The sequence below is a fragment of the Girardinichthys multiradiatus genome, chromosome 8 (genome assembly GCF_021462225.1).
Source record: "Girardinichthys multiradiatus isolate DD_20200921_A chromosome 8, DD_fGirMul_XY1, whole genome shotgun sequence".
Classification (NCBI taxonomy): Eukaryota; Metazoa; Chordata; class Actinopteri; order Cyprinodontiformes; family Goodeidae; genus Girardinichthys; species Girardinichthys multiradiatus.
In genome coordinates this window covers 7838623-7858665 of record NC_061801.1, presented here as the reverse complement: position 1 = coordinate 7858665, position 20043 = coordinate 7838623, and the positions used below count along the sequence as shown (strand labels likewise).

The window sequence follows — 20043 nt, the reverse complement described above, 5'->3', positions numbered from 1 at the left end:
CTAAAGATTTCAAAAAGAGACATATCATGACCCAATCTAAAACATATTCAAAAACAGGTGAGAAACAGTCATTGACACATATCAGTCTGGAGAGGGTTACAGCCCCATTTCTTTGGACCCCAGTGAACCAGAGTGAGAGCCAATGATCCACAAACGGAGAAAATACGGAACAGCCTTGAACCTTCCCAGAAGTAGCTGGACAACCACAGTTTTCCAACTGTGACCCAAGAGAGCACAGAAAACCCATCCAATAGGCCACAGAAGAACACAGGACATCATCTAAAGCACTGCAGCCCTCAGTTAAAGTCAGTCTGCATAGTTTAACAACAAGAAAGACACTGGTGGAATAAAAGAGAGTTCTAAGCAAAACCCATAGTGGGCCAAAAAGAACAGATATTTGTCAAAACATTTCTTGATGATCCCGAAAGACTTTTGGGGAAATATTCTGTGGACTGATGCGAAAAAAGTATATCATATCAATAGTAACAAGTGGTGGTGGTTGTGTAATGGTCTGGGGCTGCTTGCTGCTTCAGGACCTCAAGGACTTGCCATAAATGGGGCAACCCTGAATTCTGGCCTCTAACAGCAACGCCTAAAGGAAAATGTTCACCTATCAGTTCTAGACTTTATGCTCAAGAACACATGGGTATGCAGCAGGACAATAATCTGAGCAAACCAACAAATCCACCTCTAAATACCTCAAAAAAACAAATAATATAAATAAGCTTATAATATGCTGTGATGTGGCCTCAAAAAGGCCATTAATTTTGGCAAACAGTCTAATGTGACTGATTTAAAACAATTCTGCTAGGAAAAATAGAAACAAGTACTTTTGTGCTTCTGTCCAGGGTGTACCCTGCCTCTCGCCCATAGACTGCTGGAGATAGGCACCAGCTCCCCCGCGACCCACTATGGAATAAGCGGTAGAAAATGACTGACTGACTTTTGTGCTTTTTAAATGTATTTAAGAAATACTTTTGAATCAATGGTAATGATTCATATTGTAAAAGATTGTTACTTAATAGAGTAATATGAACAGAGTCTATGAAAGAACATTTTAAATTTCCACTATCTCTGCATATTTTGTTTCTTATGTTCATTTATTGAGAGTAACGGCTTTCCATACCCTCATACTATTGTGATTTCAGCAGGGGGGAAAAATCCCCTAATCGTTTATGATACAGCCCGAAGTACGCATGCGCAAAGATTTACACAGCAGGTAAACTCCACCATGGCGGCGAGAGGCCATGTGCAAGATCCTAACGACAGGAGACTCAGACCTATTTATGGTAGGATATCAATGGGAAGATACATATTTATACGCTAGTAAAGGTTTGAATAATACAGCTGTGTTTTGTAGCGGTACAGTAAAGACTATTGGAGTTTTAAATGCAGTGATGCGGCCCCTAAAGTTCCAGCCGCGGACTCTGCTGCATACAGCGTCCAATGACACCTCACCCGGTTTGATGCTAAGTCGGAGAAGGACACCTCTGCTGCTGCGGACGTGTTCCCCCTATGTTAAAAACTACTCGGATTACCAGTTGTGTTCAAGCACTTTAAAGTTTTCACGATTATCTCGTCTGGAGTAGCTCCCTCTCAAAGTCTCAGAGTTCTCCTTTTGCTAACGGTCGGTGTTTGACAGCTAGCTCAGCTGGCTAATGTGTCCAGATAATCAGCCTGTCAGTCAGTAGACACGTTGCAGTCACATTTAAAGAAAAGTTACATATTCTAGAAGATGTTTTGCCTCGGGTTTTGATTACAGTGTCTGATGCAACGCGCTAACTCAAATATCTGAAAGGAATTGTTGCATAGTTAGCCTTTAGTTAGCATTAGCATCACAACAGTAAAGGACAATGCTTTGTAGCTGGCTAACTGGTGTGGAGCTGTCAGAGCTCCGCTCTAACCGCCAAGCAACGTTTATAACGGACGTTCATTTGGGTTTCCGTAAGAAAATCGGAGAAAGTTTACCTGCTTTTGTTTAGTTGTTTTGTTTGTTTTTTGTAACCGCCAAAAATGTAGCCGTTAGGTATTCATAGAAAGTCAATAACTGTAAGATTTAGTTTAGCAACATCACAAAGTGTTGTCTGGTAGAGTTCAGTTAAAGTGACATAGAAAGCATTTTCTGTAAAATGAATCAAACTTACTTCAGGTATAGTTTGTCACCTATTGAACATATCATGGTCCGTTTACGATTTCTTGTGGTTTTTGTTGTAAATCATTATTTAATCAAGATTAAATCTGCCATTCCAAGGGGAACTTGGCTGCAACAATAAATAAGCAAGCAGTTTGTGAAGACCAGCGCAGGACTGAAACATCATTTGGAGACAAGCTGTTCAATAAACCATTTGGTCTAGTTGATATGTTCCATTAAGATTATTCTCAAATCCCAAATGATGTTTACTGCAGAACTGCTGCATCACCTGCTTCTTCTGTCAGAAATGATCAGTATTTTACTTAGCCAAATCCTACCAGTTAGCCTCACCATGCATGTAACTGCAGCATATCCCTTACCATCATCATCAGCCATATCATCATCATCACAGTCCAACACCAGAGGGTGGAAGAAAAACACTCATTCTGCTAAACTAAAATAGTATGATTTCAGACTAGCGATGTCCTGATCAGGATTTTTTTTGTCCCCGATGTCATCATTAAAACAATACAGAAGGAATATCAGCAGCCTGAACTAATACCTGGGATTGAATAGTTCTGACTGCCTACAGTTTCACTTTACTGGCAGATCTAGTAACTATTTAAGATATTGCTAGAATACGGCCTTTGCAGCACAGAAAACTAGTCGGATGGAAAAACTCAAATAGATTTGTACTAGTTAAAAATTTTGCAGAATCCAGCTTTTTTTCTTGATTGCTCTTTTTAAAAATATTGTTTTTGTGAGATACTTGATTATCAATCTGAGTTGTTATTGTTATTTATAACTAAAACAAATGCACCCCTGGATGGTATGTTTTAAAACAGAAAACAGCATATATGGAATACAAATATTCTCCGACCAACCCTGGATTATCGGTGCTGCTTGTTTTGTGTCCTGCTTTGGAACCACATCCTAATGTTATGTTGAAGTTCAACCGATTTCTTTGGGTTTTCAGCCGTTTTGACTCCCGTATGACGACAGCTTGAGCAGAGAGAGTAGATATGACATAATCACAGCATACTGCCTGGCCACAGTTAATTTTGGCAACCAGCTGTCCTGGAAGGACTGACCGGTTTGTGGCTCTGCATCCAAACACTACAGTGTTCAGAAGGAATTGCAGGGCGACGTGTAGCCAGCAGTTTTCTGTTAGAGCTTTAAGCTAATTATTTTTGCTTGTTTTTGTCATCTCTATGCCTAAAATATGGCTTTTTAAAAGTTTCATTTTCTGAGTGATGGGTATTAGGCAGGAGCTGGTGTAGGATTCTAATGGTATGATGAAAAAACATTTTATTTTCAGCAGAAAAGCTGAACAGTTATCAATCCTAATGCTCAAATGCTAACATATTGGTTATTGAAGATATATTACATGTAAAATATTTTTATATAGTCTCTTAGAATATAGATTAAAGAAAAAAATGAAGAATTACCAACAACTTAGTTGTAATTGTCATGTGGACATGTTTATTGTGTTACGTTGGGAGCAGATATTAGCTGGGTAATTAGTCAGGCTATCTGCTCAGGGAGCTAGCCTTCAGTCAGATAGGATGCTCATAGTTTGCAAACAGTAGTTTTATGACAATGTTACCCAGAATAGGACAGTAGGCTGCAGGTTTATTTCTGCAGAAAATGTTTTGCAATTTTTAAACCATAACTTTTAACAAACGTCTTAATTATACCATAAAGAGGCCAGTGCCAATTTCATAATATGTGGTAACCATTACACCATGAGGGTACCAATCATGTCACTTCTTTCTGATTTTCTGTGTTGCTCCAGTTGGACCTGTTAAAAAAAAAAAAAAACAATGTGCAGCTATCATTTACAGTGAAAACCTTCCCCAAAAATGGCCAAAAGTCATCAAAGGATCAGAAAATCTTTTATTTTTGTAATAGATCAAGCAATATCATTCGCACTTAAAGGACTGCTAATGAACTGGGATACGTGACTATAACAGCTCTGTTATTGTGTCTCTGCAGATTACCTTGACAATGGCAACAATAAGATGGCAATACAGCAGGCGGATAAACTGCTGAAGAAACATAAGGACCTCCACTGTGCCAAGGTGAGTGGCCAAATCACTGCCCGAAGAACACATCCGCATTGGGCTCTTTTTTTTTTAATGAAAAATCACGGGGAGAACGGAAAGTTTCCAGTCACTAAGAAAATCTAAGCATGGCCTCGCTGCTTCCATAGGATTGAAGACGGGAAAATTCAGCCATATGCTGCTAATCTGCACTCACATTATCACTTGATCATCAGGAGGTTTCCTCAGCTTTGTTAAAGCTGGCATTTTGGCAGTTTGCTAGTCTGTTGTATGCATGTGTGTTTTAACACAAGGTCAAAATGGAAAAACAGCAAAGGCCTTAAAGAACCAACGGTTGCTACCGATCCATCTGGGGAAGGTTAAAAGGTCCTTTCTAAAGTACTTAAAGTGCAGCATTTTACACTGGGGCAGTAATCCCAAGCACAGAGCAACTGCAGAAGAAGAGCCCAACTTTGAACTTGAACTAAAATGGCCCAGTCAAAGTCCAAACATCACCTGTATAGAAATGCTCTGGTTGAATCTTTTAGAGAACCACGTCTTAACAAACGCGAGCGCTCAATGAGCTGAAGCGATGTTGGAAGGAAGAATGGGCCCAAATTCCTCCAGAACTACGTAACAGACTGCTAGTTTTTCAAAAAAATGACTACCTGGCTTCAGAGATGGGTCCAACCTAATCCAGTATTTACATCAGACCCGATACTGATGTTCTTCTTGGATTGGATCTCGTGCTGAGGCCTCAATTAATCCTCTGATCCAGAGTTTGTGCTGCAAGTCATATTTTCACTGATTTTACTCTGAAAGTTTAAGCATACAGTCACAAAAACAGTTACACTTAAAAAATACACACATTGATGTGAATATAGACATAAAAAGATCCTTCTGAGGCTTGGTATGTAATTATTCATCTTGTATGTAATTATTCATCTTGTAAGCAATTTTGCTGTGTGTACAAAATGCAGCTGAATAATGATAGTGCCTGTGTGGTTTATTCTAGTTTGTAAAGAACACTTTATATCAGCAGACATTTAAATTTAGATATCTGGATGGGGACTTAAAATGCTGGATTGGAGCTAAAGGTGCTCCTACGAGTTTGTGGCTAATGCCTGTTTGTTGTACAGCTTTGACCTGTCCATACAGATTTTAACCAGACCTCTCCTTAAGAACTATGATCAACAGTCTTCAAAATAGTTTCTCTAGCCTTGCTGCTGTGAGCAGTGGTCTTTTTTTAATGATAGAAGCAGGGGCAGCGTCAGGTCGCTGTGTATGAGAGGAGTCTCTGTAAAAGGGTTTTTCTGTAAAAAAAAAAAAAACATGGAATGATGACAGAGTTGATATTTGAAAGTCTTTAGCGTCTGATGTTAGCGATTAGCACGGTTAGTATTACTAAAACGACACACTGTGTTTACTCCCTAGATCAGGGGTACTCTTAAAGGGCCACAAAGACATTTTTCAATGTGTCAAAGGTCTGTTTATTAAAGTCTGCCAAGCCACACGCGTAATGTATTTATATTTAAAATATTTCAAGCATCTCGGCAATAAAAAATAAACATAACATACGTGCTAAAATAAAGAGAAAGTCCCTTTCAGTTTAGCCCAAAGAATCAACCTCTACTCTGAATTCTTTGGTAAACAAAGGTATGAAGATCTCAGTAATCAAAATGCAATGAAAATTAATTTTACGTTCCATGTCACTCTGAGGAAGCGCTCTGTTTCATGGATCCTGCTTGCAGCTTGATAAGATGTCAGTGCATTTAGTTTTGTGTTTAAGTCAGAATTTTGAGGAAAGTGTCTCGTCTAAATACCTGTGCTTGCTCTCATAATGCCGTTTCAAATTGGAAACCTTTATCTTAGCTCTGGTCTCCTGGCAAATGAAGCACATTGGTCTTGTGCGGGTTGGAAGGAAAAATAATGCAAGTTGTTCTGTCCATTCGTCTTTGAATTGTTGATTTTTCTCTGTCCGCTTTTGCAGCGAATTAGGAACTAGTCATTTGTCTTCCAATCGAGCCTCCTACTGCCGAGGAAGGATCAATAAGCAAACTGCTCAAAAGGGAAAGTCGTGCTGCTCGAGCTGCAGCAGTAAGGTCTTAGCGACACTGTTGCAGGCTGTTAGCGTGTCGTTGCCATGGAGATGACAGTCCATGTTGCTGTGTTGCATAGCTGACATACCGGCATCTTCTGGTCTTCTCGTTATTGTGATAACATAGCATATATTATACCACACCACCTCGCTATGGAAACGTAGATATAGTAAAAGCACAGCTTTGGGGGCACAAATAGATGGTTCACGGGCCGAATGTGGAGCACTAGCCGCCTATTGAGGGCCATAGAGAAGGTAGATCCTTACCTTGTCAGAGATTTCCAAATTGATACTCTCTCTTGATCTCTAGCAGCGTGTGCAGACATTTTGTTAGAAAAAGCTTTCCTTTAAATGACTTTTTACATCCAGGGTTTGTACAGTCCTAAGGTCTGTAATAAAGAAAATTGAGTGTGAAAAAATAGTTGATTTTTCAGGATTGTTTTCCTTCTTCCATTTTCTGATAGTAAAATGTCTAATAACCATGAATGCTTTCACTTTGACATATGAATTTGACTTAAAATTTAACCCATAATTATGTGGTTTTGACTCACTGAATAAATCAAATATCATTCAGAAATAAAAAAGGGCTATTTTACGTCTAGATTGCTTTAAATTTAGGTGGAACTGTGGTTTTTAACTGAGTTTAAAATGCAAATAAACTCTAAAACTGCTATTTTTAGGAGCCTTCAAATCAAAATACCAAAATTCAAAACTCTCAATTCAAAGAATCTGCATTTAGTTAAGGATACTGCATCTTGTGGTTGTATGTACAGCCTAGCCCTCAGTAAACTGGATCATAATTACCAGCATTGACCTAAGCAGTTGTACCTTCTCTGTAGCGGCTGATGACGTCACATCTCCAGCTCTGTTTTTATTTCTCTCCGTTCATCCAGGTGTTGAAGGCTATCGGTCTTCAGAGGACGGGGAAGCAGGACGAAGCCTTCACTTTGGCCCAGGAGGTGACCGTCCTGGAGCCCACCGATGACAACTCACTTCAAGCTCTGACTATACTGTACAGGGAGATGCATCGTCGTAAGTATCCGTGCTCTGACATCTGCTGGCTGCTGTTGAAGCTGACGTGACTGATTTCAAAGTTTCCCCCGTCGCTTACAGCCGAGCTGGTGACTAAGCTGTACGAAGCTGCAGTGAAAAAGGTCCCTCTCAGCGAGGAGTATCACTCTCACCTCTTCATGGCTTACGCTCGCGTGGGAGAGTACAAGAAGATGCAGCAGGTGAGAAAATGGTTATTAACAGCTGTTTTTTTTCCTGTTGGTAATGAGATGGATAAGCTGACTACATCTGAAACTTCACAGGCAGGAATGGCCTTGTATAAAATTGTCCCTAAGAATCCATATTACTTCTGGTCTGTCATGAGTCTGGTGATGCAGGTATGGGCAGGCTCTTTCAGATAATTCCATGAAGACATTTCCTGGGCCTTAAAAACGAATTAAAACAGGAGTGTTTTTTTTTATATAGGCAATCTCAGCAAAAGATGAAAAACTGGCCCAAACCATGTTCCTGCCTCTGGCTGAACGCATGGTGGAGAAAATGGTGAAGGAGGAGAAAATCGAAGCAGAAGCTGAGGTGAGCGTCTCATCAGGTTGACCTCCAGGGGTTTGCTGGCTGTGTCACTCTTTGACCTTTATCCCAACTGAACAGTGTAACTAAATGTCGATGTCTAAAAATGACTGACTTAATTAGTTACGTGAAGATGCAATGTTGCACAATATTACAGAAATGTGCAGTTACTGAATAAAAAAAATCTATTTGTATTTGTAATTATATTAATAGAAGCAGGTCAAGGGGTGTCAAAAGTATTCATACACCTTGAACTACATCCAGATCTACAATGGAATGGTTTACAGGTACATCTAAAAAAAATTAAATGTCATTAAAGAGGTTCAACAATTTTTGGCAATCATTTCAGGAACTGAAATATATTAATTAGATCTATTACACATAGAGTGAAATATTTCAAACTTTTATGTGTTGTAATTTTGATTATGGATTACAGATAATAAAAACCCCAAATTCTAAGTCGTCTGGGTCAGAAGGCTACACAACCATGGAGAAGACTGCTGACTGGACAGGTATACAAAAGACAGTCAACAAGGCACAGTCAAGCCACTCCTGAGCTAAAGACGTCAGAAGTGTCTTACCTAGGCTAAGGAGAAAAAGAACTGGACTGTTGCTCAGTGGTCCAAAGTTCTCTTTTCAAATGAAAGTAAAGTTATGTGGAAATCAAGGTCCCAGAGTCTGGAGGAAGAGTGGAGAGGCAGAGAATCCACGTTGCTTGAAGTCCAGAGTGAAGTTTCCACAGTCTGTATTTTTCAAGTGGGAAGAGAAGAGATACCGGACCCAACGAGCCAGATGACCCGAAGGCCACTGTCAAAGCAGTCTGGGCTTCCCGAACACCTCAGCAGAACCACAGGCTGATCACCTCCATGCCACGCCGCATTTATGCAGTAATTCATGCAAAAGGAGCCCCAACCAAATAATGAATGCATAAAAATAAACACTTTTCAGAAGCCAGATATTTCTGTTTAAAATATACTTTCTTAATTGATCTTATGTAATATTTCCATTTTCTGAGACACAAAATTTTGGCTTTTCATTATCTGTGTGCCATAATCAGCAAAACTACAAGAAATAAAGGTTTGAAATATTTCACTCTGTGTAATGAATCTATATAAGTTTAAACTTCTGAAATGAGTAACAAAAATATATTTTTTTCAATTTTCCAATTTGTTAAGAAGTACCTATATATCAAAGCATATTTTTGTTTTGGAATGGCCTAGTTCATGTGCAGACATAAATCCTATTGCCAGTCTGTTGCGAGTGTTGAAAATTGATGTCGGCAAGTGCCCTCCACCCAGTCTGGGCTAAAACTATTGAGAAAAATGGGCAAAAATCCTAATCTCAATAAATGGATCTTAGTTTGAGTATTATTTTGGTTGTTTTTTTTTTTTTGCTATATGGCAATAGGTGCAGCTATATTTTATGATCCTGGAGCGTCTGGGAAAGTGCGATGAAGCTCTCGAAGTGATCAGGGGTCCGCTGGGAGGTAGGCAGTAGTGATTCCTTTACCTGTTTTTTTGTGATGATGTTTCATATCCAGCAAACTGTCACTTTGTAAATTCTTGGATGAAATATGATTAAATAACTAATATTTCTCAATAAAAAGAATGCTAACATCTTGGTGTATGCGACAGCAGTTATGATCCCTTTTTTTGTGTTGCTTATATTAACAGTGTTACACATGTTCATAAATGTTGAAAAATGCCAGTAGGCACCAGTATTGTTTTCCTCACCATGCATGTTACCATTGTGTCACAGAGAAACTGACAAGTGAGCTGCAGAGCAGGGAGAGGAAATGCATGATGCTCTACAGGCGTCTAGAACGCTGGCCAGAGTGCAACGCCCTGGCCCAAAAGCTGCTGCTGAAAAAGTGAGTGACGATTTATTTAAGTTATCATTTTTATTTCATAGTTCTTGTTATAAACATACCATTTTAAAAGAAAGGATGAGAGTTCCTTTAACTCTTTGCAAGCTGAGCATGTGCAAACACAATCAGCAGGATGTAAAAGATGGGATCTAAAACAGAACACAGCTAAGTGGAAACCCCTACTTGCATTGTGGTTCTAGGATAGAGCAGAGCATTTGGTATTTGTTGAATGAAAGTGTTTTTTTTTTTTATCTTTCTTTCTTCCAGTCTGTCTTTCCTTTATGAATGAACCTCAGAATAACTATTAAACAGCTGATATGTTTCTACTAAACTTCAAACGTGGAGATCCAAGGGTAGAAATAAATGCTCCTCAGTAAATGGTACTCATGAACACCTACATAAACACTGACTTGTATAAGTATACGTACCCCTTGGACGTTTTCCATTTTGTCACATTATAGCCACAAATGTCAATGGGATTATTTATCGGGACTTTGTGTTGGACTAGCCCAATGTATTGAACAATTCTAAATAGGAAGGAGGGTTTGCATGGTTGTATTTGATTTTTAACTAATAAAAGTGAAGTGTGGCGTGCATTTGTCTTCAGCCCCCTGGATTAATACTCTGTAGATAACCTTCATGCAGTATGTAGCCTAAAACCTATGCATAAGTAGCAACTCATAACCTAAACGCATTATGCTTATGGTAAAACATGGTGGTGGCTGCACCATTCTGCGGGCATGCTTTACAGCTCAGCAAGCCACTGTATTAATGTGGACTGGTTTATCATAAATGTGAACCTATATTATAACTTTCAGAAGTTATCAACTTGAGCTGGCTGTGCTGCGTATGTATCGGCTAAAAGGAGGGAGGGGCTTGTCTGTTCAGCAATACTGCGGAGCAGACAAGCCTCTTCAGATTCAGTATCCAATCAATGCTCAAAACAGTCAGGTGTAGTGTCAGCAATCCCAACACCACCTGTCTTTGGTGTTAAAAGATTTTACTTGTTTTTGTTTTACATGAATACACCATTCAGTCTGCTTCAGATTGCTGCTGAGACATCTGAAACACATTGTTTTCTGTTTTAGTCCTGATGATTGGCAGTTCTATCCCTCCTACTTTGACTCTCTGTTCTACCTAATGGATCAACCATGGAGTCCGCCAGAAGAAGGCGAACAGTGAGTGCAAGTGTTTGTTTTATTTGAGTATGCACACGCTCAGTCTTAGGTCATCCTTTTAACAGATCAGTGGTGCTGTATGTTTCTGTGTTTCCAGCTGCTCAGAGGGTTCAGTTCATCACACCGTGGTGGAGGTGGTGAGGTTTGTGGAGGAGAGAATTAAGGCAGAAGACGGCAAAGACTCTCGTTCTCTCAGAGGGCCTTATTTAGCTCGTCTGGAATTGATTCACAGACTGAGAGAAAGAGGCTACCCTGAAGAAAACCTGCCAGGTAAAATGTTCTGACTGTTCACACATTGTGCACTCACTGGTGCTTCTTTATTTCACAGTCCGCTGTTTGGATTTAAACAGGCGAACCTTTAGACCTGATGGTGCAGTTCTTCAGGATGTTTGGAGACAAACCATGCTGCATCACCGACTTGAAAATATACCTTCATCTACTAGCTCCTGACCAACACGTTCAGGTAGGACTGATTTCCAAGCCGCACCGTAGACCTGCCCGTGTAACAGTGAAGTGTTGGGTTGTAAAACGTGCATCTGCCTTTACCTGTTCAGTTTATCAACCGGCTGAGTGAGCTGGTTCCATTGGGAGAGCAGGGGGAGGACGGGTTCACTTTCCCAGAGGACACCAAATCCCTACAGAGGCATTTGTGTGTTTGTCAGCTGAGTCGGGCCCTGGGGTTGCATCATTCTTTGGACGTCAGTGGGAAGCTACGCCTCATCACCGAGCTGAAGGCTCACTATCGCCACGGACTCAAGTTTGGTATGGGTGGTGGCTTAACATGTACACCTTGATAAATTTAAAGTGTTTTTCTTTCCATTACGTATGTTACAAATACTGGACGTAATACCAGGTTCATTTACCATTTTATAGAAACTTGTTTCTGCTTTATAGTATTATTCTGACAGTTTTTTCCTCTTTGCCTTCATTTTCCAAAAATATAAATATTAAATCTGGGGTTTCTTTTCTATAGTTATTGCCTTACAAGGTAATTATCATTATTCAGTCATTTTGTTCAAAGCTGAACAAAATGAGGAGCAATCTGCTGATGCAGTTTTTCTGTGAAGTGTGGTGGCATCAGTGCATAAGGACAGAGTCATAGGAGTTTATTTAATGACGAACATAACCAACTATTTCCTTTTGTGGAAGTAATTGGCTTGAAGTTAGTTTTTATCAACTTGTGTTTAGCAGCGTCTTTGTGTAAATCTGTTGTTTTAAGGGTGTATTGCAAATCGCGTCAATCTTTACCAGAAGAGTTTTGGTTTGTGTGTGTTGGACATTTAAACAGCTCCATACCTCTTCCTGGCAGCCAAAGGTCCACCATGTTTAACTAACAAATCGGAACCATTAGTCTTTACATTGTCTGTGGAGGGTCCTTTTTCATTTTTGAAAAAGCTAGACTGTTTTTGTTGTTTGTTTGTTTTAATATTGCAATGTGCACCAGATTACAGAAAGAACATGAACAGTTATGGGTTATAAAGGACATCATTTAATGTTAGCTTGAAGTTTTGTATTATGAGTGGAACAGAAGCTCAGCTTCATTAAAACTCATAAAATTGAATGCAGAGTGTTTTAACTGCTTTGAAACACATTGTTGGCGGTGGCACAGGTGGCGCAGGGGGTTAAACGCACGGCCACATACAGACGCCTTCGTCCTCCTGTCGCAGGTTCAAGTCCCCACGCGTCGACCTTTACTGCATACCTTTCCCCTCTCTCTCTACACAATTTCCGGTCTACTTACTTTTGTAAAAAAGTAAAAAGCTACTGCCTAAAAAAACAACCACACTGCTTAGTGAGAATGCTACAGGCCTAAAATCACAAACAGTGCAGCAACGCCAGGTGTTGGATTCTGTGAGGGAGTCCGATTTATCTATTTAACCTTCAAGCCGCTACCCGAGATCAGATTGTGACATCCCATCGTAATTGTTAGAGGCCCACAAAGGGTTGGATGACTGAAAAAAAACAAAACATGAAATCATATCCTGCTCTTATTTAGACTCTTGTTTTTGTTTTTTTACAGGGAGCACCGCCCTGAAGACAGAGCTGCAGTTCTCTGACATGTACTGCCTCATGGCAGCTCATGTGTACATAGACCTGTGGACAGAAACAGGTCAGCCTCTTTTTAGAATGATATTTATTGTTCTTTTAATTTCGGTGAAACGTCACACGTCTCCATGTGTTTGTGCATGCAGGGGATGAGGACATGGTGTGGCAGGGTTTAGGGCTCTTAGAGGAGGGTCTGTCTCACAGCTCCTCAAACGCCCAGTTCAAGCTTCTGCTGCTGCTCCTCTACTGTCGCCTGGGAGCCTTTGAGCCTGTGGTGGACCTTTATTCCAGCCTGGATGCCAAGCACATACAGCACGACACCATAGGGTCAGTTCAATCACATGTTTAGGAGACGCATGGAAGCTGCATTAATATTTCTTTAGATGGTTTGATCATGATTAGTGGTCTGTCCCTAAATATTAATTATTGACTTCCAGGATTGGTGCACCTGTTAAGGCACCAGTGAGAGACTAGAGTGCCATCAAAAAATAATTCAGTTCAAATTTTGAAACGCATATCTTGTATAGATTCATTACACACAGAGAGATATAGTTGAAGTGTTTCTTTCTGTCCAGTCCAATCACACACCAAGATACCAGGGTCATTAGAGCCGGTTTTGGTACCTTTGGAAGTGTGGGCAGGTACCAAATCCTGCTGGGAAATGAAAGCAGCATTTCTATATAGCTTGTCAGCAGAAGGAAGCATGAAGTGCTCTAAAATGTCCTGGTAGATAGCTGTGTTTACTGTGGATTACAGATAACCCAGTGGACCAACACCAGCAGATGACATGGCTCCACAAGTCATCACTGACTGTGGAAACTTCACACTGGACTTTAAGCAACGTGAATTCTGTGCCCCTCAACTCTTTCTCCAGACTTTGGGACCTTGATTTGCAAATAACATGATATATTTACTTTAATCAGAAAAGATGACCTGGGAGCTAGGACTAATCAACAGTCTAGGTCGTTTTCTCTTTAGACCACGTCAGACACTTAGAACATTGTCTCTGGTTCAGGAGTGGCTTAACAAAAGGAAAGTGGCTGTCGTGGCTCTTGTCATAGAAACATCTGTGTGGTGGTTCTTGAAACACTGACTCCAACTCCAGTCCCCACCTTATGAATCTCCCCTAAAAGATTTTTACTTCACAGTCCTCAAGTCTGCAGTTATTGCTGTTGTTTGTGCATCTTTTTCTAATGTACCTTTTCCTTCCATTCAACTTTCCATTCATATATTTGGATACAGCGCTCTGAAGAGCCTGTTTCTGTAGCAACAATCTTTTGTGGCCTGCCCGCTTTGTGGAGGGTGTTTATGGGGGTCTAGCCCATGTCTTCCCCATGTCTGCTCATATTGAATAAATGTATTTCACATTTTGAACTGAATTACTGATGGGACTTTTTAATGGTTTTCAAATTGATTGAGATGCTTTTCATACTCCTCCAAAATGTAAAACCAATAACAGAGGTAAAACAAAAACCTGGACTTTTTTGCAATCCTAAATGTTGCCTCTGAAATTCAGTCAGCAGATTTTGATTAAAGTCCTCTCTTTGTCTTTCGCAGGTTTCTTTTAACACGTTATGCTGAGTCTCTGGGTCAGTTTGCTGCTGCTTCCCAGTCCTGCAACTTCTCCCTCAGGTTTTTCCACTCCAACCAGAAAGATGTAAGTGTATCCCTCTCTGAATGTCAGGCTTCTAGTGCTCTCAACTCTCTAAATCATGTTTCTGCTGCTTGTTCTAGACCTCAGAGTACATCATCCAGGCATACAAGTACGGCGCATTTGAAAAAATCCCAGAGTTCATTGCTCTCAGGAACAGGTTGAACCAATCGCTGCACTTTGCCCAGGTCCGCACTGAAAGGATGCTGCTCGACTTGTTCCTTGAGGCAGATATGTAAGAGCCGACCAGACATGCAGGGTAAAAGACTTTTCTTTATAGGTGATTCTCATTTGATTGAGAGCTGTTTTTGTTTTTCAGCGTCTTGAGTCTAGAGGAAAGTGTTAAGGCCATGTCTTTGTCTTCAGAGGAAGACGATATCCCCTGGGATAGTTTAAGGGACAACAGAGACCTTACTGTATTTACAAACTGGGACCCTAAAGAAAGGTATAAAAAATAGTTTTTATTTTTTTTTTGCTTTTAACAGAAACAAAAAGTGACCCCTAATGAACCCACATTTTCACCTTTTTTTTCCCCTCGCAGGCAGTTAACTGATGAACACCGGATTCGGTCTCTAGAAGAGGAGTCCATGTGGTTGCAGATACGCTCTCTGACGTTGCGCTTACTCGCCTCGCTCACAGCATCAGGACACGCTCCCTCACAGCAAAACTCCGAGATATCCAACGAGAACGGAGTCGGGGACAAAAGTTCGCTCCTCCGCAGCCTGCTCTCCCAGCTCAACCAGACGCTACAGACAGCAGCGCAGATCGCAGAAAAACATGTACAGGTACAAGATGGGCAAGCTTTGATTCATGCCAATCTCCCAGTTAAGGTATAACTAGACATTTTTACTTTGCAAAATAAAATGTTAAATTTAGGGAAGAAGTCCAATTAGACAGCGAGAATATGCGGTAAAGTTCTAAGCTCCAGCTGCAGCCTAAGGTGTTGCTCTGGAACAGACAGGTGTGTGTTAACACAGTGCCAAGGTGGAAAGACGTCAGCAGTGAGTTTGGAGAAGCAACTGTTACTCGTTGATTTAAGAAGGATTATGACATTAATTTTGTAGTTTGACAGCAGAAAGCTTTGGTCTCTTAGGAAAAGAGACCAGAAACCATGAAAGCACAACTTTTGATTTGCAACGTAGCCTCTGAATAATCCTCAAGACATCATCTAGAAAGGTGAGATCAAAGTATAGATGTTTGACTACAATGCACATCGTCATGTTTGGTAAAAACCAAACACAGCACATCGGCACATCATGCCAGCTGTCTAGCACGGTGGTGAAGGGGTGATGACTGTTTGCAGACACTGATTTTAACACAAACTCCTGTTTACCAAGTTGTTACAGTCAGATGTGAAGCTGTCTGACAGCTGAATTGCGGCTTAATCTGGATCATCAACAGAACTTTGATCCCTAAAATAGCAGCAATAAAGGCGTTGCAGCTGAGAGGCCATTGAAACAAACGGCAGCAACTAAAATCTAAATACTGTCCCATCTGCCTCATTTGGTCCGACTCATACTGCTGGTTCCACCTGCGATTGTTGCCTCATTATTCCATAGAGATGGATGATGGATCAGTTGTGCCTTTTCACTGGCGAAACAAGTTGGAGATATTTTTGTCCTTTTTACAAAAGCAAGTCATTAAAATGTGAAATGCTTTCCTATGACAGTGATTGTTTTCTGCTTGGTTTCAGTACCCCCTCCTCGGACCCCCCTCCACCCGGCTGGCCTCAGCGCTGTCCATCGGCAGCTGTCAGTGTCAGGCTGCAGCCCTGCAGCTCTCTCTCCACCTGCAGGAGCTGGAGTCGGCCGGACTCGGTGAGAGGAAATGATCTCAGCTTTCAGGCCGGGTGAAGAGTTTATCGCTGTGTTTTCTGCCTGACGCCTCCTGTTTTTTACTCTCCTAGATGAATCAACGGAGCTTCAGACTCAGATTTGTTACGTTTTTAAGTCATTAGTAGTTCAGCTTCAAGGTGAGGTATCAGCTTGATTATATTTTAGGTTCTAATCTGTTTTGTTTAATATGCTTCATAATTCTACGTTCTATCCACAGAGATGCTTAATAAATGCAAAGGGGACTTATTGGAAATGAAAGAGAGCAAATTAAAAACCCAACCCTTCTTCTTAGAAAATCTCGTTTTCTTTGTTGAGGTAAAACTCTTCTCCCTTTTGCCTCCTCATACAGTGTTTTTCACTTTGTATTGCTCTCTGAATTTGACACAAACACATTGATGGGGTTATTCTGCAGACAGTGAGTGTAGTGTTGTGGACTGCTAGCTACTGTGCCAAGATCCTGCGACCACTCAAGTCAAGTTTACAGAAGAAGAAAAAGAAGAAAAAGGATGCTAATGCAGCTCTGGTACACTCTCCTTGTTGAATACTTTAATGCAATTGTATGAAATCTACACCCATTTGTGGACCTGTCTAATGTCCACCCACCGGCACTCTGACATATTACCTCCTGTGTTGCAGCCGTTGGTGGTGTGTGGATTCCAGGAGCTGACTGGGAGCTTGCAGGCCATTCTTTCCCATGCTGTGGATCACATCAGGGGGCAAGAGTCTGGCATTACAGCCCAAAGATTGGCCAGTTTATCCTTGGAAGGAACCTCACAGGTTAGTGTGAACATTATGAATTCCCTTCTCAATTATAATTGGAAAGATTTTTATTGGTATCACATCAATAAAAACCATTTAATTGTTTACCAGCTTTTTGCATATTCTGTGAAGGTCTATTCACCATCACTCTAATCTTCAGCTCCCTCCACATATTCGTGATCAATTAATGTTGGTAAAAATAAAAAAAAACGTTATATAGATTTAGATTTAAAATATTATCCTTCAACGTAACGGTTGTTTCTGATCAATTAGATGAGCATCTCTGGAGAAGATAATAAAATGTAAAAGGAGCAAAATGGGAGAAAATCATGTATCTGCCCTTTTTGAGCACTACTTTGTGTTGATCTATCACATAAAATCCCAATAAAATACATTGTAGTAGTTATAACATATGCAAATACTTTTGGCTCTGTGTACAGGGTCTGTGTGGACAAAATCGTTGATGTTTCTTCTTCTTTCACAATGTTTTGTGTTTCAGGAGGAGGCGTCGTTTACAAAGGCTGCTATGGACAAAGTGCAGGGCAGTTACCTGCGCTCGCTACAGGAGGTGGGAGATCTACTCAAAAAGAAAGCTGAAACTATAAAGAACCTTAAAATCTGAGCATTACACACCCTGGACTGACGATGACTGTAACCCCCCCATCACACACACCCCTCTGTCTGGTGTCAGCCCACCAGCTTCCCTGCGAGTCAAACAGAAACCTGGTCATGCTGTCTGTTTCTGACCTCTTCACTACTTTGAGCGGTTGTGAGCTCTGTGGATTTTTCCTCCTGCTACCCGTCACCACACGCCTCTGGAACACATGCAACTCTAATAGCACATAAGCCTGTAAGTAAACTCATGAACTGATGCAGCATCTGCGAATAAAAACAAAAGGTGCACTCTTTTAAAGAATTATCTCACATTAGGAAAAATGAATATACAGTTTTAGAATCTAATAAATTATTGTACATAATATAAACCATAACTCCTTGACTTAGTGAGAGTATAAGACACAATAAACCACTATCCTGTTTGTTGGTAAGTGTCCTGTTTTCTGGTGACGTCACGAACAATCGCAGTAACTCGCAGTGAGACGCACAACTTCAGCTCTGAGGAGGAAGGATCTGTCAACATGCTGCTTTATTTTCCAGCTGCTTCTCTGCTTTCGCAGCACATGGGGACAATTTTTCTGGTGACTTCAATCTTTAGGGAAAAAAACGAACACATGGCAGCCTTTTGGACTGACTACTGTCCCCGTTTCAGAATAATTTTGTCTTTTTTGTTTTGGTTGGCTTCCTGTATGTTGTGTGTTGCTTTGAACCACCCCTGTAGTTGCAGTATTACAAAGAGATGAGCTATATAACAGGATGTTGTTTTTTTTAATAAACGGTGTGTCCACCTTTTTTTTTTTTGTTTCTTTTTAAAGAAGTGGTGCTTGTGAGCAAGTCTGTTGTGAAATCCAGACCTGGTTTAAGACTCAACTAATTCTCATTATTTAAATGATCATTTAAATGATGATCTTGACATGAATGTTTACCAAAAACGTGCTGCAGGCTGGTGAGATTGATGCATCTTTATGCAACAGATCTCATTGTGTATGAAGTTAGAAATACCCATTTACCTGATGCTTGTGTGTTTTGCGGGCATTCAGCTCTGGAACTGGTCTCAAACCAATGGAACATCGGACCTGAGTGTAAATAAAACCTAAGGGCAGCCTTTTCAAAGTACAGTGTGAACGGAGTTTAAATGGGTGTTTGTTTTTTGGGGGGGGGGGGGGGGGGGGGGTTTCGCAGCTGCAGTAGAAAGTAACAATTTGTCCTATATTTGGGGTCCTCCCTGCTTTAGACACCCACTTATTTCACTGTAAAAAAAAAAAAAGTGAACCAAACTGAATTTTCATGCTTTTTTATATAACTGCCTCACTTGGGGAGCACTGACTGTTTAACCCGCTGATGGGTTTTTGACTCATTTAAGGAATTTGTCATAGAAGGATGACTATATAGGAAACGGCCCCCCCTACCTCCTTCTTGTGAGTCTTTCCTCTCCTTTTTCATATGCGAAAATGAACACCTTGTGTTTTTGCTTTTAAAAGTCGAGTCCTTTTTTTGTGTGATTGGATTTGCGGCTGCAGAGAAGATCTTGGTGATCTTACGTGTGTTCACAATAAGGGTTGACAATCTAGAGTGTCGTCTCATTGCCCTGTTTTATTAGAAAATGGAAAACACAAACACTGGAATGTTGATGCTTTTTTTAAAATAAAGGGTAAATGTGATAATTGATGTGTGATGTCATCTCTTCACTACAACACCACTGCTTTACTAAAATAAATGGGACTAGTCAGAGCTCCTTGGAAGCGGTACCTATTCACACCTATTGACCTTTTTGACATTTTGTCACATTAACGCCACAAAGTCGGAGTATTATATTTGGATTTGGTGTGATAGACAAACACAAAGCAACACATAACTGTAGACTAACCATAGAGGAAAATTAACAATGTTTTCCAACTGTTTCTACAAATGTGTGTAGAAGCCTTTTTTTCCGCAGGGGAAGCTGCAAGTCTTTCGAGGTATGTCTACCATCTACTCACTGCATTGTTACTGTCTGCAAAACAGCGCACTGTCACTCAAAGTGGATCAGGAGTGTCTGAACAAGAATTTTCAGGTTTTGCCACAGATTCTGAGTTGACTTTATTTTGTGACTTTGACTGGGCCATTTTAACACAACTATGCTATCGAAACCAATGTAGCATTGGCTGTATGTTTAGGGATGTTGTCCTGCTGGAATGTTAACCTTTCAACCCGCTTCAACAGCTTCTAACAGCTTTTCTTCCAGGATTTTCCTGTGTATAGCT

General features: G+C 40.5%; 1 protein-coding gene across 1 annotated transcript; it reads left to right on the top strand.

The window, feature by feature from the left end:
* Positions 1–1189: 1189 nt before the first annotated feature.
* On the top strand, positions 1190–19464 carry naa25 (N-alpha-acetyltransferase 25, NatB auxiliary subunit). Its single transcript, XM_047373471.1, has 24 exons — positions 1190–1289; positions 4127–4212; positions 7165–7303; positions 7385–7503; positions 7585–7659; positions 7748–7855; positions 9257–9335; positions 9608–9719; positions 10805–10894; positions 10992–11164; positions 11245–11357; positions 11449–11656; positions 12915–13004; positions 13087–13267; positions 14498–14597; positions 14675–14826; positions 14911–15036; positions 15133–15376; positions 16285–16408; positions 16498–16563; positions 16644–16741; positions 16839–16949; positions 17063–17203; positions 17685–19464. Exons 1-24 carry the CDS (start codon positions 1232–1234, stop codon positions 17805–17807), a joined length of 2916 nt encoding a protein of 971 aa, XP_047229427.1. The 5' UTR covers positions 1190–1231; the 3' UTR covers positions 17808–19464.
* Positions 19465–20043: the final 579 nt, after the last annotated feature.

Coding starts and splice junctions, on each gene's coding strand:
- naa25 (XM_047373471.1), top strand. CDS start 1,232: ATGGCGGCGAGAGGCCATGTGCAAGATCCTAACGACAGGAGACTCAGA. Junction 9,336..9,607: donor GATCAGGGGTCCGCTGGGAG/GTAGGCAGTAGT, acceptor ATTGTGTCACAG/AGAAACTGACAAGTGAGCTG. Junction 13,005..13,086: donor AGACCTGTGGACAGAAACAG/GTCAGCCTCTTT, acceptor TTGTGCATGCAG/GGGATGAGGACATGGTGTGG.